Genomic DNA, 19,618 nt, shown 5'->3' on the forward strand with positions numbered 1-19,618 from the left:
CATTTTGCATGGTTTACTCGAAGCCATTTGTCGTCCACTTTTGTCGTCAGTTTTTGCAAAATTCTATTCGCTTTGCCTATCACTTCGAGACCTTCCCCTATTATTACGATTGCGACGTCATCCGCGAACTGGGTTAGAATTATTTCTGCCTCCTGTGCTTGATGAAAATCCGCTGTGTAGATTGAATATAGTAGGGGTGACAGGGGGTATCCTTGCGGCAGACCTACTTACACTAGTATTTCTGTTGCCGAAATTGCTATTCATCATTGTTTCAGGTGCTGAAATATCATTTCGCCCAAGATGTTTAACATTTTCTGTTAATCTACTTCGTCAAATGCTCTGCTAATATTATCGAAAAAGACAAGTTTTGTTCGTTGTTTTGTGCTTTCTTGATTGTGTTTACACAATTAATCGCTAAGTGCTTCTTTTTGAATCCGAATGATAGTCGTATAGCATGTCGTTGACAAACTAGTTGTTTTCAGGAAGCCGCCGTTCATTAATACTATACCTCGTTTCGGAACAATTTCACCCGAATCCGTGTTTTGTTTTTGTATCAATACTAGTTTGCTCGTTCTCGATTTTTCAGGTTTTTGCCCTCAATAAAATGCTTAGTTGGTTGCATACTTCGCTGATGATGTCGAGTCTCAGTTTTTTTATTATTATTTTGTACATGTTGTCCATCCCAGGTGATAAATGCTCCTTCTTTTTCTTACGCATGTTCCGAGAACTTCTCGAAACTTAGTGCGTCTTGTATGTCGTAGACGTCGTGTTGCTAATATGCTTTTGACGAATTCGTCTGCTGTGTTCTGTTCGGGTTTGTAATGTGCACCTCGCTTTCTACCTGTTTGTGTTGCGTCTAGTCCACGGATAATGTTCCAGATTTGCTTTGGTGGTGTTTGCTCGTCGATTTTACTGTATACTTCTTCCTTGATAGATTTCTGTAGTTTCTTCAGCTTTCCTATCAATCCCACCTTCCTTAAGAACATCGTCATTTTCTTGCAAGTTCCGTATCTTTACGCCACCCTAGTGCTTTCACTGTGTCTCGGTGACTGTTGTACCTTCTTCGGATCTTCCATCATCTTCCAAGAATTGAAAACGATTTTGCAGGAAACTTCTTTTTGCCTCTTGATACGTTGGGTTTTCTTGTAGCATTTTCTGTTCGATCCACTTTTGCTTCATCCTTTCTGGATATTTTGTACTGTCCGTTAGGTGCTTACCGTGACAGTGCACTGTTGTTTAGTATGTGCGTCGTTGCATTTTTTTGTTCGTTTGCAGTTCGGTTTTATGGCCATTGTCCCAATAGTTTCGGCACCGGTTTACCGGAAACAGGTAGGTCCACTTTGAATCTGTATCCGTACATCACAACACGGTTAGGCAGCTCCTTGTCTTAGAATGTCAATATTACATTTTTTGTCGTCGTCATCTATTCTCTATCCATTTTCTGTAGTCTCTCTACCTTTCTAATGGGAACTTCTGCTTCTAGCTCCTCCAGTACTTTCCTTTCATCACTGTGACGGCACTACTTTTATTAATCTGATGATCTCCTTAAACATTTGTGGTGCCAGCAGTTGAGATTCTGCTCCTGTATTGTTATACCTGCTAATTTACTTGCCTCTTGTGCGGTTTCAAATATCACCTTGAATCTGAACTTTCCAACCATTTGAATATTTTATCATCTCGCAGCATTACCCTACGTCCACTAGGTGTTGCTGGGTATGTTGGTCGTAGCTTAAAGGTTCCAGGTACGCTACATCTGTCCAATTTATTGGTATCTTATTGTTCGTATTTTTTGCGGATCGTTTGGTATGTTTCCCTGCTGATTAGTGCACTTCTTCATCTTTTTCGCGTTGTTCTGTGTCGGTGTCGTTTTCTGGTACTGCTTTCGCGTCTGAATCGGTTTTTTTTACTCATTTTTTATGTCGATGTTTTCTCCACCTAAAAGTACACCATCTGTTTTTCATTTCTTTTTAATTTATATTTATAGCTTTTTGTGCGTCTTTTGCCCCCAAAACTCGTGAACTTTCTGACGCAGATTTCTCTATTTGCTTTGCAGTCTTCCTGTTTCATCATTTTTACTAAACTCAGGTCACTTTTTCACTTTCACTATGCAATCCAAGTTGACTTCGGAAAAATTCAAAATGGTGACCGACTATGACCGGCGGTGCGCAGCACATCCAAACGGTTTCAGCTTCAAATCAACATTATAGTTACTGGTCCTTAGCTCGTGTCGAAAAATGAGGACATACCAAAGAGAAAATTCTCTTATTTCTATCAAAAAACAACTTGAACCTATCAGAAAGCTTTCATTTTTTGTCTTTCAAGTATGCATACACTGGAACTACACAATAAACTGTTATCGCTATAACCACATACAGAGAGCCTTTTCTCCGAACCAACAGGCTAGCAGTACTGCTGCTTCTGCCACTGATCCAGCAGTTTCTGTCCCTCTTCCAGCTGCATGTGAGGATTCTTGCGCATCTTATCCTCCAGCCACTCTTTGGGATGAGACTTTTTCCGATGCGAGGACCAATTCGCATTGGAGTTGAAATTCTTTCCGCAGAAGTCACAGGTGTAAAGTACCTGGCCGGTGTGAGCAGCCATGTGTTCCTGGAAGAAAATATTCGAATCGAGTTCAACTGAATGATGATTAGCTATATAAGAAACCCACCTTCAAACTAATCTCCCGTTTAAACGTTTTCTCGCACACTGAACAGGTGAGATCAGCCTTTTTATGCTGAGCCATGTGATACTGCAGGGTCACTATGCTTTTGCATACCTGACCGCAGTGGTCACAGGTTCGACTACCCGTGTGATTTCGCATGTGCTTTCGTAAGCCTTTCTTAAAAAGCCTGCATCGAAAAAAAAATTATTCTCATTTTAGCAGACAGCTACAGCAAAACTTACCAGCTTTCGCAAACCGTACACTGCACCCGCTCCAATTCCTCCGGTGCCTTTTCCCGCTTGTAATTCTCATCGTGTGACGCTATATGCGACCGGTACGAGGACAGTGTGTGATAACCTTTCGCACAGATGTGACAGACGTGCTCGAACACTCGAACCGAATGATTTATACGGTTGTGTTGCCGTAGTAGCGTTTCCCAGGCAAACGACTTATCACAGGTGGCGCAGTACCATTTCTTCTCATTCAACGATCGGTGATATTTTTCATGCAACCTAAGAGAGCGAGCAAACGCGAACGTTTTCGGACACATGCTGCACTGCAGTGTTTTCTCCACCTCCTCCTTGTGAGCTAGATCGTTGTGGCGCTTAAAGGATTCACTGTTTTGAAACTGCTTCGAGCAGACACCACACTGATATTTCGATGGATTTTCGTGATACTGAAGATGATCCATGAGACGACACTTTCTACTAAACTTATATTCGCAACAGTAAACATGAACTTTCTTATCGTGCTGCGCTGGTCCATGCTGTTCCAGTTCCTCGAACGTGCTAAACTTTTGCGAGCACGTGTCACATTCTAGGTTGATATACTTTGCAATCAGCTGTTGGCTTTTCTGTACCCAGTCCGCCGGCCGTTGTGCACCCCGGCCCGATCTGTTACGTTTCCCTCGTTTCGGTTTCTCGTCCTCAAAATCGGGATCATTGAAATCACTTCCGGTGAAATCCCCCTCCTGCTCTACAGTGTTATCTTTGGAATCACTCTCACTCTTCACCCCTAGTGGACTTTTCTCCTCAGACTCCACAGGCAGTCCATCCGGATGATTTCTTCGATTATGCGCGCGCAAAGATGATTCGTTCGCAAAGTATTTCTTACAGCTGATGCACCGCCACTTTTTCTTATGATACTTCTCATGAATGACCAGCGTTTTCAGACGAGAGAATGTCTTCGAACACGTACCACACCGAAGCGTTCTGGCTCCGTCTTTTGCGTGTGCACTGTCCTTGTGGCGACTCAGTGATTCACTGTTGGGGAACTGTTTCGGGCAAATGTCGCACTGGAACTCGGACGGGTTTATATGATACCGAATATGGTCCATGAGCCGACACTTTCTGCTGAACTTGAGCTTACAGCAGTATAGAAACGCTCGTTTCTCGTGTTCCGCCATCGAATGTTTCTGCACATCTTCGAACGTACTACACTTTAGTGAACACGTGTCACATTGCAGCTCAATCCGTTCGGCAATTAGCTGATCATCTGGAATGCTTTTCGAAACAGTTGACCGGCCACGAGATAAAATTCGGGTTTTAAGCTTTTTTCGTTTCGGCTGTTTTACAACAAGAGGTTCGTCGTCCGAAGAATCATCTTTATCGTCACCCCTGTCCGGGGATGTTTCACTGCTATCACTGTCCTCACTTTTCAGCGAAACGTTCGTTTCTAGGACATCGGGCAATGGGGGAGCAGGTTCCTGAGCGATAGGTTCTTCCTTTACCTGCAAGAACTGGGTAGGTATTTTGTATTCGTAATGGAAATGGACTCGCTCAATCTCGCAGTAAAATTGATGAAAATCATTGATCTTATCCCAGCAGATTTGACACAGAACGCTTTTGCGGTTTACATCCTCCTGAGATGAGAAAAATATACTCCGTAAGCTGTACGATGGATTTCTGTTGTATTACTTACGGTGAACCAGAAGTATTTGGACAAGACAGTCTGTACATTCTCGCGCTCGCTAACAGATATCGAACAATCCGGTTGTGTAGTTTTCGTGCAGGTGAGGCAAACTAGCGTAGCCATCTGGATGACAGAAACATTTACTATGGAACCTGTGAGAGCGCGACTAGCTTTTTGTTCAATAGAACAAAAATGATATGGCAAACTCCTACCTCTGTTTATTTTATGCAGCTTTGTCCCCTGAGTATTGATCAAGGGGGGACCTTGTGTAGTTTCAGAACCAGTCAAGTAGAGTCAATAAAAAACGATGTCCATTTGCACCCGAGCTGATTCCGGGTAACCCAATCGGGTAATAGTAACTGTTGTAGTTTACGATACTTCTTACTGTATATTCTGTAGTTCTCAATTTAGCTGTGCCATATTTACAGTCTGTTGTAGTTCCGTTTTACTGGAAATATAAAAATTTGCATTATTTATCACACAAAACAAATTAGCGAAAAAATTACCGACCGAGGCATATGAACCGAAAATAGAATAAACTGTCAAAATCGACACTTACACGCTCATGCCAAATAACTCAAAAGTGAGTTTCTAGCTACTCAATTTCATCAAAAGTGCATGTCTGGCTTTTTTTTTAAAAAGGACCAATAAACCATGTACCTTAGTCAAGTTTTGAATGTGTGTAAAAAATAGAACTGTCCCCTTGAAATGCTATCGGCAACTTGTCACTAGACGACGCAACCCAGTCAAAAGGGGCAATTTGCTGGCTAACGGAGAGATCTTGGCGGAAAATTTTCCCTGATTAAATCCAGACACAAATCCCGTGAACCATTTTCCGGACTGTAAACTAGCCTTAAGGACATGCTGAATAGAGCCACAAGGTGGCAGCTAAAATGGCCGCCGTCGTTTCTGCTTCTTCTTTTTATTTCATCGTCAAAATCAAAACATTGCATTGGCGCGCAAGACAAAATCTTTTGTAACTGCAGTATCACTGTATACAGGCATGCTAGCACAAGCTGATGAATAGATTCTCTTCACGGAATTTTGATTCGTTTGGGAAATTTGTACCTTTTTATTTTTCAAAACAAATGAAACACGTGGTGCCAAAATCAGTCAGCTGATTGCTGAACGATACGCTTGTGTGCGTGCCATCTCATATCGGTATAGTACTTTCTAACCGCACACAGATGCTGCACGTAACCCGAACATAGCCAAACATAACCGAACCTTTTTTGTGATTTTGACATCGCTTCACCTTAAGGGAGAGTAAGACGGTCAAAAGACGACGGCGGCAAAACGCCCAAAGGCTGCATTTGAAGATAAAGTACAAGATATTTCACTGTTAAATTCCCAACAAACATTCCGTGGTTTTTTAAAAGTTTTAACAGTTGTTTTATTCAGCTCTAGCTGAGCATTGGAGGTATACGTGTAATCATATATCGTTTATTCCACCCTTAAACATCCGGGATTTGTTGAATTTCTTCAGCTTGTCTGATTAAGACACATTAAAGAACAATTCTTCAGCATGTATTCAGCCTGAAGAAAGCCACAGTTCAGCTTCATCAATAAACCTTTTCGTTACCGCCATTCAGCTGAGAAAATTATCATAGAAAAATTATTTAAAAAAAAACATTTATTTCAAGTTACACACGCTAACAATCTCTTTGGAAGCCATATACTTTTATTAGTGTTACGTTACAATTAGAGAAAAATTGTATTACCTAGTTGGAAGTCATATCACGTACCTGGATCCGAACCAGCAACCTGTCGAATATTAAGCACTTACCTTACTGTCTGCATCAATCTTGCATACATCGAATGCTTAAGATTTCACCGATGTACCGAAAAGTCTAGGCTGCTGAATAGAGTCTGTACAAAGACTACACTAGCCTTTTATAGATTTGAGTGAATCTAGTTGGCTTGGGTTCGAATCCTAACCTGCGATAATTTTTTATGCGATAATTTTTAAAACATTCGGAAATTTTAAATTAGCCAATTTACTAATTTCAAAAACTAATGATTGTAGACGTTTTTGTATCCAAGATGAGGACTTACGGATGTCACAAAACTTTTAGACAAGTAACAACGAGTGTCATATGAAAGTGGTGGTAACTGAATGATGGATTGAAGCCATTTTTAATTCTAAGGTGTCCATTTCCTTGATTTATTTGCCATACCATTTCGCAAATGGACCATGGAAACAATTCTGGTGTCAAAAATTTACAGCATCGTTCGAACAAAAATTTTCTCTTGTGTTCAATCAGTATACAGACCATTTTGAATTAAAAGGTAAATTTACGCAAACAAGGGCGCGTATGATTTGGCAAGCTTTTACATTGAAAAACTGTAAATCGTTGGTTTCAGATGCTGAAAACTCAGTAGATATAAAACAACAAAATAAATTTGCTGTTGTTGTTGCTTCTAAAATATATGAAAACATCTCGATTGGAATATACCTAAACACTTAGAAAATATACTGTTTTCTCGCTTGAAAGATTTACGAGTACAGTTGTCGCCAATGTAATAATCATATGTTATTCCAGGGACTTTATAGTCCACAGTTAGGCACTTACTTCGAAATAGGAATGGGCGATGTAGAAACGAATTTTTCAAAATCGATGTTGTTAACTTAAACAAATTGATCTGGTAAAATCGATTTTTGTGTCAAAATTGTCATTGAATAGAGATTTTTTAATTTTTTTGTTTCTTACAATCGATCTTTTTGTCTCGAAAAATCGAGAATTTTCCGCGATATCAGTACAAAACATTACTTATTACTCGACTGTGCGGGGATTTGGCTGGGTTCAACTAAGTGTGTATGTATATGCAAGTCCTTGGTATGAATTATCTTTAGGTTTACTAATGCATCGAACCAACTTGATAGCTTCTTTTTGTTAGCAGACATTTTTTCAGGCCGAAATTGAAATTGCAAATTAACTGCATGAAATTGTAAAAAAACACTGTATAAATGTTACTAGAGCAAACCGTTGAAGCAACAAATAGAATAAGAAAAGGGTTCTAAGTGAGAAGTATTTCACTTAAAAGTAAAAAAAATAATGTGCGTGTATTGGGACTCGAACCCAGGTCGGTTATCATTCGTCATGGTTAGCTAATCGTGTCAATTTTTGGAGTAGGTACAATTACCTTTGTTAAACACATAATTCAGCTAAAAGTCAAAGGTGGTATAAGAGCAAATGTATAGGTAGAATCAATCTTGTGAAGACATGTAGTGCAGCTTAATGATTAAAGGTAATAGTATTGGTAACAGCATCATTTATTCAACTCGTAATTCAGTCTAAGATGGTTGAATAAAAGCATTAATGCTGTCGCTGCAACATTTGTTAGTTCAGCTTAGTTTGAAGTGGCGAATACTGGAGATTAAATAGGCTGAATGAACTGTTAATGTTTAAATAGTTCAGCGAAAGTATTATTCAGCTTAAATAGCCTTTAATCTGCTTTTAATCAGCAAGTAGTCTTAAAGTTCAGCTCCTAATGTTTGTTGGATTCTACGAACAAACCTTCGAGAACATCATTTTGGTGTTTCCAACACCCTCTTTCGAGTTCTCATTGAACAAACAGAACGCACTTGTACAAATTTGTTTCAGCGTGCAATTGCGCGAGCATGTCAGATTGTTTCGGGAATATGGTTCTTTTCGCACCGGAATAAGTATTAGAAGAATGGCAAATGGAATGAAACGATCAATAGGAGAAAAATGAAAAATGCGCGCACCTTGCGATACTCTGCAGTAGTGTGGATGTGTAAAATGGGCAGAAGATTAGTTCTAGTTCGATGGCGTTACTGAACTGAAGACTGAATTTTGCCGAAGTGAACAGGGTCTGCTTGTACGCAGCTCATCTGGCTTAGATTCCCAACCCCGCACAGAGGGTTAAAGATTTTCTACAGAGTTTTCTCTAATCCGAAAAAGAGACGAATGACCTTCTATAATCGAAACGAAAAAAAAATCGCGAGGTTTTGAAACTGTTCTAAAGTGGCCCAAAATGCCTCTTTTACCCTACCGAGAAACTTTGGGTGAGTGACCAATATTAAATTAATCTGGCCACCATGTCCGAAAATGTCATTTTTTGTATCATTGAGATCGCCGAATATAGTAAACAAACAGTGCAAAGTTGGTTTTTTGTATGTTCAAGCTATTAATTTGCCATTAACAAGATCATTCACGTAAATTATATTATAATCAGTGGATCAAGGTGACGAAAATTGGTGTGAACATTGCAGACAGTAAAAAAATTCTAACTACATACTACTATCCTTGACCTGAGTAATGGTAAAATCAAAAGGTTACTGTGCGATTAATTAATAAATTACATTTTCATTCACTCGCACAGATGGAAGAGTCCCTGCAAATTAAGCTAGAAACAGAAGCTTTCGAACTAACGTTCGCTCAGAGCTCTGATAATGACAATACGATATTCGATAACCCAAAGGAAGAGGATATCGAATTCGATAACAAAAATAATAGTTTTGATGTCTCAAATACGAGTTTTAGTACAGAGGAAAAGAGCAATCGACTGTCGGAAGACTCTGACGATTCCGAAAACAGCTATAATCCATCTGATCAAACGTGAGTCCGTTTTTTTATGTGGTGTAAATTAATTTTACGCTGGTCCTTCAACTGCGAAAACGAAAACGTGATTATGTTGCTAACAATTTACATATTTTCAGCAAAAAAAATCTCATGACCTCGTACGCTCCAGTCAACGTCCTCAGCAGTCAGCATGTGGTATCCCCCATTTCTATCAGTGATTCTACACGACTACTTGAATGCGAACTTTGCGGCAAGCGATTCACACGAAAGAGAAGACTAGTCGAGCACCTTTGGCAGCATACTGGCGAAGGGCCATTCAGTTGCGATATCTGTGGTAAGGTATTCTCCGGTAGAGTGGAACTTAGGAATCATCGGAATACCCACATTGGTAGGCGGCCGTACAAATGCACTCTGTGTGGCAGTGATTTTGTCTACAAAAGTTGTTTAACTAGACACATGCTCATTCATACGGATGAGCGGCCATACACATGCGAAGTGTGTGGCAAAGGTTTCACCCTTCAACACAAGCTGACTACGCACAGACGCCTTCATACGGACGAGCGACCGTACAAGTGCACTGTATGCGACAAAAGTTATATCCACAAATGTAGTCTGACATCGCACATGTTTATTCATACGAAAGACTGGCGATACAAGTGCACCGAGTGTGGTAAAGGTTTCAATGATCATTTTACGCTGAATACACACATGCTCGTTCATACTGGTGAGTCACCAATTAAGTGCAAAATTTGTGACAAAGATTTTCCTAACCAGCAGAAGCTGGCCAAACACATGTTCACTCATACGGGCGACAAGCCGTACATGTGCAACGTTTGTGGCAAAGATTTTACCAACAAATATGAGTTGATCACACACATGCGTCGTCATACAGGCGAGCGGCCATTTAAGTGCAACATTTGTGGCAAAGGTTTTATACACAAAGGAAATCAGATCACACACCAGCAACGTCATACGGAAGAGCGACCGCACAAATGCTCCGTGTGTGGCAAAAGTTATTCCCTCAAATATAATCTGACTGTACACATGTATGTTCATACGGGCGAGCGCCCTTTCAAATGCACCGAGTGTAGCAAAGATTTTAACAACAAAAGTACCCTGACCAAACACATGCTCGTTCATACGGGTAAGCGACCATACAAGTGCGACATGTGTGGTAAAGATTTTATCCACGAGAAGGGCCTAATCGCACACATGCGCCTTCATACTGGTGAGCGGCCATACAAATGCACTTTCTGTGAAAACAGTTATGCCCACAAATCTAATCTAACTACACACATGTTCGATCACACGGGAGAGCGACCGTTCAAGTGTACCGAGTGTAGCAAAAGTTTTACCGACAATTATAAGCTGACCTCACACATGATCCTGCATACGGGCGAGCGGCCGTACAAATGCACTTTATGTGACAAGGATTTTACCAACCAACAAAACCTGACCAGACACATTAACATGCATACGAATGACCGTCCGTATAAGTGTGTTTCGTGTGATAAAGCTTTTATGTTCCAAAGCCAGCTGGACAAACATATGCCCGTTCATACTGGTGAGTGGCCATTTTGGTGCAGTGTGTGCAGTAAAGGTTTTGCTTACAAATCTGAATTGACGAAACACAAGCTCGGGCGCAAAAAGTGTTCGGGAGAAAGTTTATCCAGCAAGTAAACCAGCTTAGACACAATACAGGGGAGTGGCAGGTTAGGTGCGCTGTTGATCATCGTAAAATTCATTTAACTTTTACATCGGATTAAGCTATTAGCAAGATGGGGTAAATAACGCAGACAATAAACCAATAGATCCAAATTACGTTTTTTTTAACTTTACTACTGCACTATGGGATACTCAACGTGCATATCCGGAATATGTTAGACCCTTTGAGTACACTAAATACAGCAATAAAGAGCATTCAGACACATTTGATGAATAAAGGCTTAATGATGGACAATACAGTAACGAAGCCGATACGTGCACTGCTGAACTACTCATCCGATCTTTCTTTCCTTATGTCTAGTATATCATAATTGACCCCCTTCGATACTAATTTGGCCTTACCAAGCCGTAACGCGGATGGCGTCGTGAAAACTGTCAAATAGGAGTTGAGAACTCTGATGTTCCGAATGTGTACGACTTGTTTTGAATCCGCCATCGAGTCTAGTTAGCATACCGTACATAACTGACTCACTGTTCTTCATTCACCCACTTCTTTCCTCATGTCTAGTATCGTCCCAAAATGTTCACTGGGTGCCAGTCACGCTGTGGGAAGGTTTGTTGTACACAGACAAATGATCATCAAGTTACAGTTTTGCGAGATCGTATCACTCCCGGATCATTTGTTGGTTTACTGCAACTGCTGATACTTTTTGCGGAAAATTTACGTCAGCCAGTTCAACAGGAATTGTGGTCCGCCAAATACAAACAGTTTACACGGGGAGTTTAATATAATAACTACATACTGCAAGCGTTTAGTAAAATGAGTTAAGTAGTACCTTGAATTTTGGAATAATTTGGACTATTCCACTGCAGTACTTTTTGATTTAATTTAACGTTTTTCCATTCGTACGGTGACTCTCGAAGCGATAAGTCGATCTTTCCACTCCGTGCAGCGACAAAGAATAGTGCTAATCCACTTTCAAGGCTATTTTGTGCCCACTCCGTCTATTTTTTCCTCTTTTGCGGGTGCGTTAACCGTTAGAAGACCAACAGAGCAGTAGCCGTGTTTCGTTTCTTGTGAGGTGCCTAGATACCGTTATCCAAGTTAAGTATCGCTATTACTCCGCTTTCCCCTTTCTTGGTTCTTCTATCAGCGTGCACTGGGCAATAGGCCCGTGCAAACGTGACTACCCCTAACAATGGTTCGCCTGAAGGGGAGATGGATGTCGCAATAAATTCGGCTCCCCGGATCAAGGTATATCTAAGCTCGGCAACGATTGTGGAACTATGAAATTGGAGAGCTTGGGTTGCTTATCTATCCTTCCGGCCATCATATCGTATAGTAGATACACTTAATATGTGTATTTACAAATGCGATATGATACCTGGTGCAGAAAGTGCACTAATTACCTGGCAATCTTCTTTCATTTGATTGTCTGCTCAGAAAATCATTTTCCGTACCCAAATATCACATGTGACGCCAATGATAAATGGAGAAAACCACGAGGATGGTGGAAGAGCGAGGGGTACAAGGCCAAGTGCTTCCCGGATGGTACCAAAATGATAAGCAAAGCGAAAGTAAGGGTTATGCTCGGCGTCTGGAAGGAGAGCATTTCGCCTTTATTTTCATTTTTTTGTCTTTTCATTTGTTTCTTTTGCTACACTATATGCAGGAACAGGAAGGAGGACTACGAACAAGGAAACAAACAACAGATGAGAAATCGTTTGCTTATTTATTATAACTACGATACTAATCACAATTATATTACTTTTCTTATCTCGTTTCAGCAAACCAAAATCTCTCTACTATCTCTTCATTTTCTGCCTCCGACTATCCTCTATGTAATGTATCTGAAACTTGTGGGACTGGTTAACAGCCGGCGCCTGCTTGTGGAAGAAACTGGTGTGCTATACGGACTAGCACATACGAACAGTTAGGCTTTGTAGGTCCTCATCTTGACAGAGTCTAGATGGGCATATAAACGTCTGCCAGGGTGAGGGCTGAGAAATGACAATGGCAATTGTGGAACTGTGAAATTGTATTGTTTTTTACAATTAATGTTGCCGCATTTGTCAAAACCATGGATTCCATGAGCGAAACATTTATGAGTTAATACGCCGATACTTAAAATTTAAATGGCATGCTTCTATTTTAAGTGTAATATTTGATTAAAGACCAAAAGAAAATATTTTGATTCTTCAGTGTGGTTTGGAACTTAAATCTTATGTGTTGAATCTCATTGAAAAAAGGTGTAGATTATCTGTAGTGTTTGCTTCATTTCTTCAATATTAGGTATTCGATTAAAAAACACGCTCGCTCAACATAGCTCAAAAATGAGTGGCCAGCCACTCAACTTCATAAAAGCTGCAGGAAATCAAAAAATGAGTTTTTTCGCTTGTTCAGTTTTGCGTTCGGATGGAAAATTTCAAAATTTGAGTACATTTAATTCAAAAAAAAAAAATGACAAATAACCATCCTATATTTTTAACATATCTATATAGAAATGTATCGGTATATAACTTTATTTACCTGAACTTCCCAGCGTTATACGCCCCAATAAAAAAATAATTATACATGAACGTTACACGGGTGCGTTTCGGCTTCGCCTCATCAGAAACCGACACTAACTTTTTGTCGGAATAGATTAGAGCCGGCTTGACGCAAATCCCTTAAAACTAAAACACACTTTGTGTTTCAATCGAACGACTGATCAAACGTGATGTCCCGTCCGAGCAGAAGCTCTGTTTATGCCGATGAGACACAGTAAAGACGAAAGTCTTGGCTTAGCAGGCCTATGCGAAAGCACTATGCTATATTTCACCATAAGGAGGAAAATTGGGTAAACACCAAAATTTCTCACTAGGCCAAATTTTTTTTGGTAAAACCAGTCTTTGCACTTGAAGGGCACAAATCCTTATTTGTTACACGGGTGCAAAATATAGCATAGTATACATGAACGTTAACCCACATACTGCAACGATTCCACATATTGTTTGGATGATACTCTGAACAGGTCGTTAGGCTCTTAAATCATACGATGTTTATTATGATGATGTCTGGACTTCGGTCTATCCATTAGAGATAGTCGGGTTCGGGTTTTGTAAACCTCTCGGGTTCGGGTCGGGTTCCGGGTTTTGAAATTTGAATTTCTCGGGGTTCGGGTCGGGCTCGGGTTTTTCGAATTCGGAATTCTCGTATTCGGGTCGGGTTCGGGTTTTGAACAGATCACACCCAACCACCCAGTCTCTTTTTGTAGTATTGTTTACTTTACTTTACTTCGTGATACGAATAGATGACACATATAACCGTACTAAATTTTACCACCTTTAAATCGCTAGAATTCGTTATATTTTCTGATGCTCAACTATTGTATTTTTTATTCATGTATAATATTTCTTCTCTTCAGATTTGCTAACTGCCCGAATTGTTTTATTTTTTAAACGAGTACTCATGAGAGGATTCAACAATAAGTGTTTCGCTTCTAAAATCTCTATGCGATTTATTTTTATGAAAACCAAGTCAAAGTAAATTTGTCGGAAAATATTGGTTTAAGCGAGTAGAGATCTACGGGAAGTAGAGACTATCAACGATGGCACCATATGGTAATGGTATACTTGCACCACTATCAAAACAGTAGTAGATGTATGAAACAAGCACTTTCCGTCAGATTGTCCCCGGGCTGGGCCGTTGCATGATCCGGATTTTTTCATGAAAACACATGAATTTCCACGATTTTAAGGAATTGATCGTAAAACGTCGTCTAAACTGTGGAAGTCGACTTACCAATTGACAGTGCTTAATTTAATACATGTAATAAATTATACAAAACTAATCTTGCAGGAACGGCTTTCGATAAAAAAAAAGAAATTTCGGTTAAGTACGAGCGAGTTTGAATTTGTCATCATTATGCCTCTTGTTTCCCATGCGTTAGCCACCGATTTATCCTACTTATAATAGTAAATATAAATGCCAATTCCTCTCGCCAGTAATTCGTTTTGCCATAGGTAGATATAACTGGACGCGTATGGTGCTACTTCATGGTTCGAGTGATTCTATAATCATTTTGGATGAGCCTTGGATCCAGCTCGGGTGCCTAAATTTCAAAACCTTCGGGATCTTTGGTTCATTCTCCGCATTAACAGATCCGGTTCAGATCGGGTTCCTCGAATTATAAATTTTCTGGTTCGGGTTTTTAAATTTTAAAATTATCGGGTTCGGGTCGGGCTCGAGTTTCACAATATTTTCATTTTCGGGTTCGGGTCGGATTCGGGTTTTGCAATTTTAGAATGTTCGGGTTTGGGTTTTTTTTTTAAATTTTAGTATTTCGGGCTCGGGTCGGGTTTTTTAATTTTCAAGCTCTCGGGATCGAGTCGGATTCGGGTTAGAAAAAATTTAAACTCGACCACAGAATCCATATATAGCGCGATCTCTTCTCTTCCTAAATAGCTTGCAGATTATAATCTCGTAGTAACAGCTGAATCTGAAAAAAATCGAAAGAAATTAGCTTAAAGCAACAATAAAACTTGGCGAACTTACGGTTGGATTTCCTAAATGTTTTCTTGTCTTTCCCTTCAAAGTAACGTTTTTTTAAAGCTTTGGTCGACATTGAACTTTAAATTTGTTCAAAGTATTTTTTAAGGATTACTCAAAAGAAGACCTAATTTTACTCAATTCAAAACTCATACTTTGAGAGTTTGTTTTGATTTAGGTATTTGAGTACTCGGAACTCAACACGGTTAAATAAAACGATTTTTACCATTTTTTTGTTAACCATTTTTGTTAACGACCTATTGAATCAATTTGTCAACAGTTTTTTCGGCATTTAATTAGCAAGGGACGGAAGGTGAAGTATATTTTTCAATATTTAGAGCCATAGTACTCAAGGGAGAGCAAGGTGTTGAAACTCTCTTCTAAACTTTCTCATTTCAACACCTTGCTCTCCCTTGAGTACTATGGCTCTAAATATTGAAAAATATACTTCACCTTCCGTCCCTTGCTAATTAAATGCCGAAAAAACTGTTGACAAATTGATTCAATAGGTCGTTAACAAAAATGGTTAACAAAAAAATGGTAAAAATAGAACTTACCGTGATGGGGATTCATCGTTGCAGCGTTGGGTGAAAGCTGCCGACACCGTGCAAATCAGCAACACATGTGACCATATTGTCACAGACGCTGAGACAGCCACAATAGTCGATAAAATAAAATCACTCAGGCAGGCAATTGGTGAGGGAACAAACAAAACTGGCTCATTCAATGAGTTTCAACGTCGCAAATGCTTAGTGTGGAAGTTTACCGTGACTTAACTTTTTGTCGGATCCGACAGCATGAATTAACAAGTTACTTTACGCTTGTTCGGACATGCCGTAGACTCAGGTGATTCGCATTTCTAATGCCAAAAGACCCTGACCCCTACGGTAGCAGACAAAAGGTTAAGTCGCCGGTGAGCTCTAAGCTTGCATATATGATCCTTCCACGCTTTTCTAAACTTTCTCCTTTCAACACCTTGCTCTCCCTTGAGTACTATGGCTCTAAATATTGAAAAATATACTTCACCTTCCAGTCCCTTGCTAATTAAATGCCGAAAAAACTGTTGATAAATAAAACGACCTGCAGAATAAGTTTTTTAACTTACTTTTGAGTTGTGCGTCGCTTTCGCACTTATTAGTGTTGTCAAAAACAAAACGAGAGATTCGACTCAGTCGAGGTCTTCCGTGGAGGAAGGTACTTTTGAGTTGTTTCGGGTATACTCAAAATTAGGTAAATTCAACTTAAATTTGAGTATAAAAAACCTATCAATGAGTTGTAATTTTTGCCGTGGTTAAATGAAAACTACCCTCAACACGGTTTACCTAATTTTAACTTCCCCCACGATACCACGAGATTGAGTCAAAGGAACTCAATTTTAGGTAGTTTTTCGTTTCCGTGAAGGTTTGAGTTGTTTTGAACGAGCACCTTCCATAAGCTGGTGCACCGCTGATGCTATTGGTGCTAACGGGCGCCAAATTATGCGTGTTTCTGGTTTTGCTAGCCTTTCTGGCAACCCGGTTTACGATGCTAGCGTTCGTTCCTCGATCTGTCAAGATTAAATCGTTCCTGCTTGCGTAGAACAAAATAAACTTTCTTTTTAAAGTGGCGGTGACCGATAAATTAAATTCCATAATTTAAAGTTCAATCAGAAATCTATCGATATAATCTTAATATGGATATGGAAGAGTTCTTGAAAATCAAGCCAGAAACAGACTTCGGTCTAACAGATGCTCAGTGCTCCAATGATGCCAATCGTATATTTGACAAGGTAGAGCAAGACGATGCCGATACAAATAAAACATCCGATATCAAAACTCATGATTTCGATTTCTCAAATGCGAGTACTGGGCCACAGGAAAAGAGTACTCGACTGTCGGAAGGTTCTGGCATCGAGCACGATTCCATCAGCTATAATTCATCTGATCAAACGTAAGTTCGTTTTATTCCTTTGTGAAGTAGATTAGTTTGACCGCAGAAACGGAAAGACCACTGTAATTTACCAATTAATCCCACGGTAACCTGTTGGTTTTCCCATTACTCAAGTCAAGGATTAGTTTGTTAACGATTCCCATATTTTCAGCGAAAGAAATATCGTGGATCCCGATGCTGAAGGCGACGACTTGAGCAATCCGCAGATAGTATCCCCCATTTCAACCACCGATACCACACTACCATATGGATGCGAAGTATGTGGCAAGCGGTTCATCCAGAAGTATAAACTAAACAAGCACTTCAGGGTACACAGCAGTAAACGACCTTTCAGTTGTGATGTATGTGGTAAGGCATTCCCCAGTAGAGCAGATTTCACGAATCATCAGAATACCCACAGCGGTAAGCGACCGTACAAATGCACTGTGTGTGGCGACGATTTTGTCTACAAAAATAGTTTAAACAGACACAAGCTCGTTCATACGGGTGAGCGGCCACATAAATGCGACTTGTGTGACAAAAGTTTTGCCGTCCAAAGCAAGCTGACCTTACACATGACCATTCATACAGATGAGCGGCCATACCAATGTATTGAGTGTGACAAAAGTTTTATCAGAAAATCTAGTCTGGCTACGCATATGTTCAGTCATACGGGCGAGCGACCATACAAGTGCACCGAGTGCAACAAATGTTACAAAGACAAATATACGCTGAACACACATATGCTAAGTCATAAGAATGATCGTCCATACAAGTGTGATGCGTGTGGCAAAGATTTTGCTCGCAAAAAGAACTTGAACATCCACATGCTCGTACATGCGAATGATCGGCCATACAAGTGCGATACGTGTGGCAAAGATTTTACCCGCGAAACGAGTCTGATCAAACACATGCGCCTTCACACGGGCGAGCGGCCATACAAATGCAACATGTGTGGCAAAAATTTTACAGAAAAATGTCAGTTGACAACACACATACGTCTTCACACGGGCGAGCGGATATTCAAGTGCAATGTGTGTGGCAAAGATTTTCCCTACAAATTTCAGCTGACCACACATATGCCCCTTCATACGGGTGAGCGACCTCACAAGTGTGATGTGTGTGGCAAAGATTTTAGCCAACGAAAGAACCTGAAGAACCACATGCTGATACATTCGGATGGGCTACCGTACACATGCAGCGTGTGTGGCAAAGATTGTATCAGCCAACGGATCCTGACCAACCACATGTTTACTCATTCGGGTGAACGGCCTTACAAATGCACTGAGTGTGGCAAAGGTTTTACCGAAAAATGTTTCCTGAACATACACATGCGCCTTCACACGGGCGAGCGGCCATACAAGTGCAACGTGTGTGACAAAGATTTTACCCGCCAGCAGAGTCTAAACAGACATATGGTTGTTCATACGGGCGATCGGCCGTACAAATGCACCGAGTGTGGTTTAAAATTTGCTGAAAAATATCGGCTGACCGCACACATGCTCCTGCATATGGGTTAAATGTTTCCCGTGTCGGGACGGAAAGTCCCGAAATTACGGCCTCGTTGCTTTAAAAGAGGTATTTTCTCATTAAGGGAAAAAGACAACGGCTCACTTGGTTAACAGATCAAATAATTTTATTCCATCACCAGTCCGCTGAAACCTATATACACCATTCCGATAACGCTAGTTATAATCATCAAGATAGGTGCATAGGAGAGTGAAAAACTAGCAAACAGATGAGCGAGATCATACACACCAACTACATCGAATAACAACACGACATAACGCACACACAATTCGAGTAAACGGACATCTTGATAGAGTTGTGTAGTGACGCCAATCGTGGTCCAAGTTAGATCGTTTGCTATAAACAGTTTTCGTGCGATGAGGGGTTTCATGAACCGAAACCAGAATCTTAGAACTTGACAGCTATGCGTTTAGCAAGAACTAACAGACAAGAGGACACCAAAATATTGGAATTTTTTTTGTCATTTAAAATAACTTAATGGGCACAATAAAATTCACAGATTCCTTAAGAAAGGTCCATTAAGGACCGAAACGTCGGAAGAAGGGAACATTTATTAAAAACAGACTGAAATGCTGATTTCTAATCTAAAGAAGTATAAAAATGCAGAAGAAAAATTAAGCTGAGCTTTTCGATGACCGAACCCGAACCAAGCCATCTTGGGATAAAATTACTTGAAAAAAATATATTTTGTTCCTCGCAATTACAGTCGTGATTCGCTGAATGAAGGTTACCCCCTCTGTTCAACTGAATTTGATTCGCTAGTTGGAACAACTGGCCAAAGGAGATGTTATAGTATAAATTCTCAGGTATAAAGGCATCTGTTCACTTCTCTAACTATTGTCAATTTGGTTGTCGAAGTGCATT

At 40.1% G+C, this 19,618-nt stretch overlaps 3 protein-coding genes across 6 annotated transcripts; 2 read left to right on the forward strand and 1 right to left on the reverse strand.

The window, feature by feature from the left end:
- Positions 1-2,290: 2,290 nt before the first annotated feature.
- On the reverse strand, positions 2,291-5,139 carry LOC131691346 (zinc finger protein 62-like). 3 transcript variants are annotated; one of them, XM_058977666.1, is made up of 6 exons: positions 5,084-5,139; positions 4,786-5,021; positions 4,583-4,696; positions 2,905-4,523; positions 2,669-2,849; positions 2,291-2,607 (listed from the first exon to the last, which is right to left on the reverse strand). In XM_058977666.1, the coding sequence occupies exons 3-6, from the start codon at positions 4,694-4,696 to the stop codon at positions 2,401-2,403; spliced, it is 2,121 nt and encodes a 706-aa protein (XP_058833649.1). In that variant the 5' UTR covers positions 4,786-5,021; positions 5,084-5,139; the 3' UTR covers positions 2,291-2,400. The 3 variants fall into 3 exon arrangements, with proteins under 3 accessions (XP_058833649.1, XP_058833656.1, XP_058833664.1); XM_058977673.1 differs by having other exon boundaries at positions 4,583-4,725; XM_058977681.1 differs by having other exon boundaries at positions 5,080-5,124.
- Positions 5,140-8,680: 3,541 nt separating this feature from the next.
- On the forward strand, positions 8,681-11,077 carry LOC131691373 (gastrula zinc finger protein XlCGF57.1-like). Of its 2 annotated transcripts, none has more exons than XM_058977707.1 (3): positions 8,681-8,859; positions 8,921-9,156; positions 9,258-11,077. In XM_058977707.1, exons 1-3 carry the CDS (start codon positions 8,857-8,859, stop codon positions 10,798-10,800), a joined length of 1,782 nt encoding a protein of 593 aa, XP_058833690.1. In that variant the 5' UTR covers positions 8,681-8,856; the 3' UTR covers positions 10,801-11,077. The 2 variants fall into 2 exon arrangements, with proteins under 2 accessions (XP_058833690.1, XP_058833698.1); XM_058977715.1 differs by having other exon boundaries at positions 8,681-8,853.
- A 5,792-nt stretch (positions 11,078-16,869) lies between these two features.
- On the forward strand, positions 16,870-19,336 carry LOC131691384 (gastrula zinc finger protein XlCGF57.1-like). Its single transcript, XM_058977728.1, has 2 exons — positions 16,870-17,245; positions 17,397-19,336. Exons 1-2 carry the CDS (start codon positions 16,989-16,991, stop codon positions 18,742-18,744), a joined length of 1,605 nt encoding a protein of 534 aa, XP_058833711.1. The 5' UTR covers positions 16,870-16,988; the 3' UTR covers positions 18,745-19,336.
- Positions 19,337-19,618: the final 282 nt, after the last annotated feature.

Source organism: Topomyia yanbarensis, chromosome 1 (assembly GCF_030247195.1).
Source record: "Topomyia yanbarensis strain Yona2022 chromosome 1, ASM3024719v1, whole genome shotgun sequence".
NCBI classification, from domain to species: Eukaryota; Metazoa; Arthropoda; class Insecta; order Diptera; family Culicidae; genus Topomyia; species Topomyia yanbarensis.

What these genes read in the sequence shown, in the direction of transcription:
- LOC131691346 (XM_058977666.1), bottom strand. Translation starts at nt 4,696, where the DNA reads ATGGCTACGCTAGTTTGCCTCACCTGCACGAAAACTACACAACCGGAT. An exon ending in TGTACGGTTTGCGAAAGCTG is followed by an intron (nt 2,850 to 2,904) that starts GTAAGTTTTGCT and finishes TTTTCGATGCAG; the next exon opens with GCTTTTTAAGAAAGGCTTAC. An exon ending in AACGGGAGATTAGTTTGAAG is followed by an intron (nt 2,608 to 2,668) that starts GTGGGTTTCTTA and finishes ATTTTCTTCCAG; the next exon opens with GAACACATGGCTGCTCACAC.
- LOC131691373 (XM_058977707.1), top strand. An exon ending in TATAATCCATCTGATCAAAC is followed by an intron (nt 9,157 to 9,257) that starts GTGAGTCCGTTT and finishes ACATATTTTCAG; the next exon opens with CAAAAAAAATCTCATGACCT.
- LOC131691384 (XM_058977728.1), top strand. Translation starts at nt 16,989, where the DNA reads ATGGATATGGAAGAGTTCTTGAAAATCAAGCCAGAAACAGACTTCGGT. An exon ending in TATAATTCATCTGATCAAAC is followed by an intron (nt 17,246 to 17,396) that starts GTAAGTTCGTTT and finishes CCATATTTTCAG; the next exon opens with CGAAAGAAATATCGTGGATC.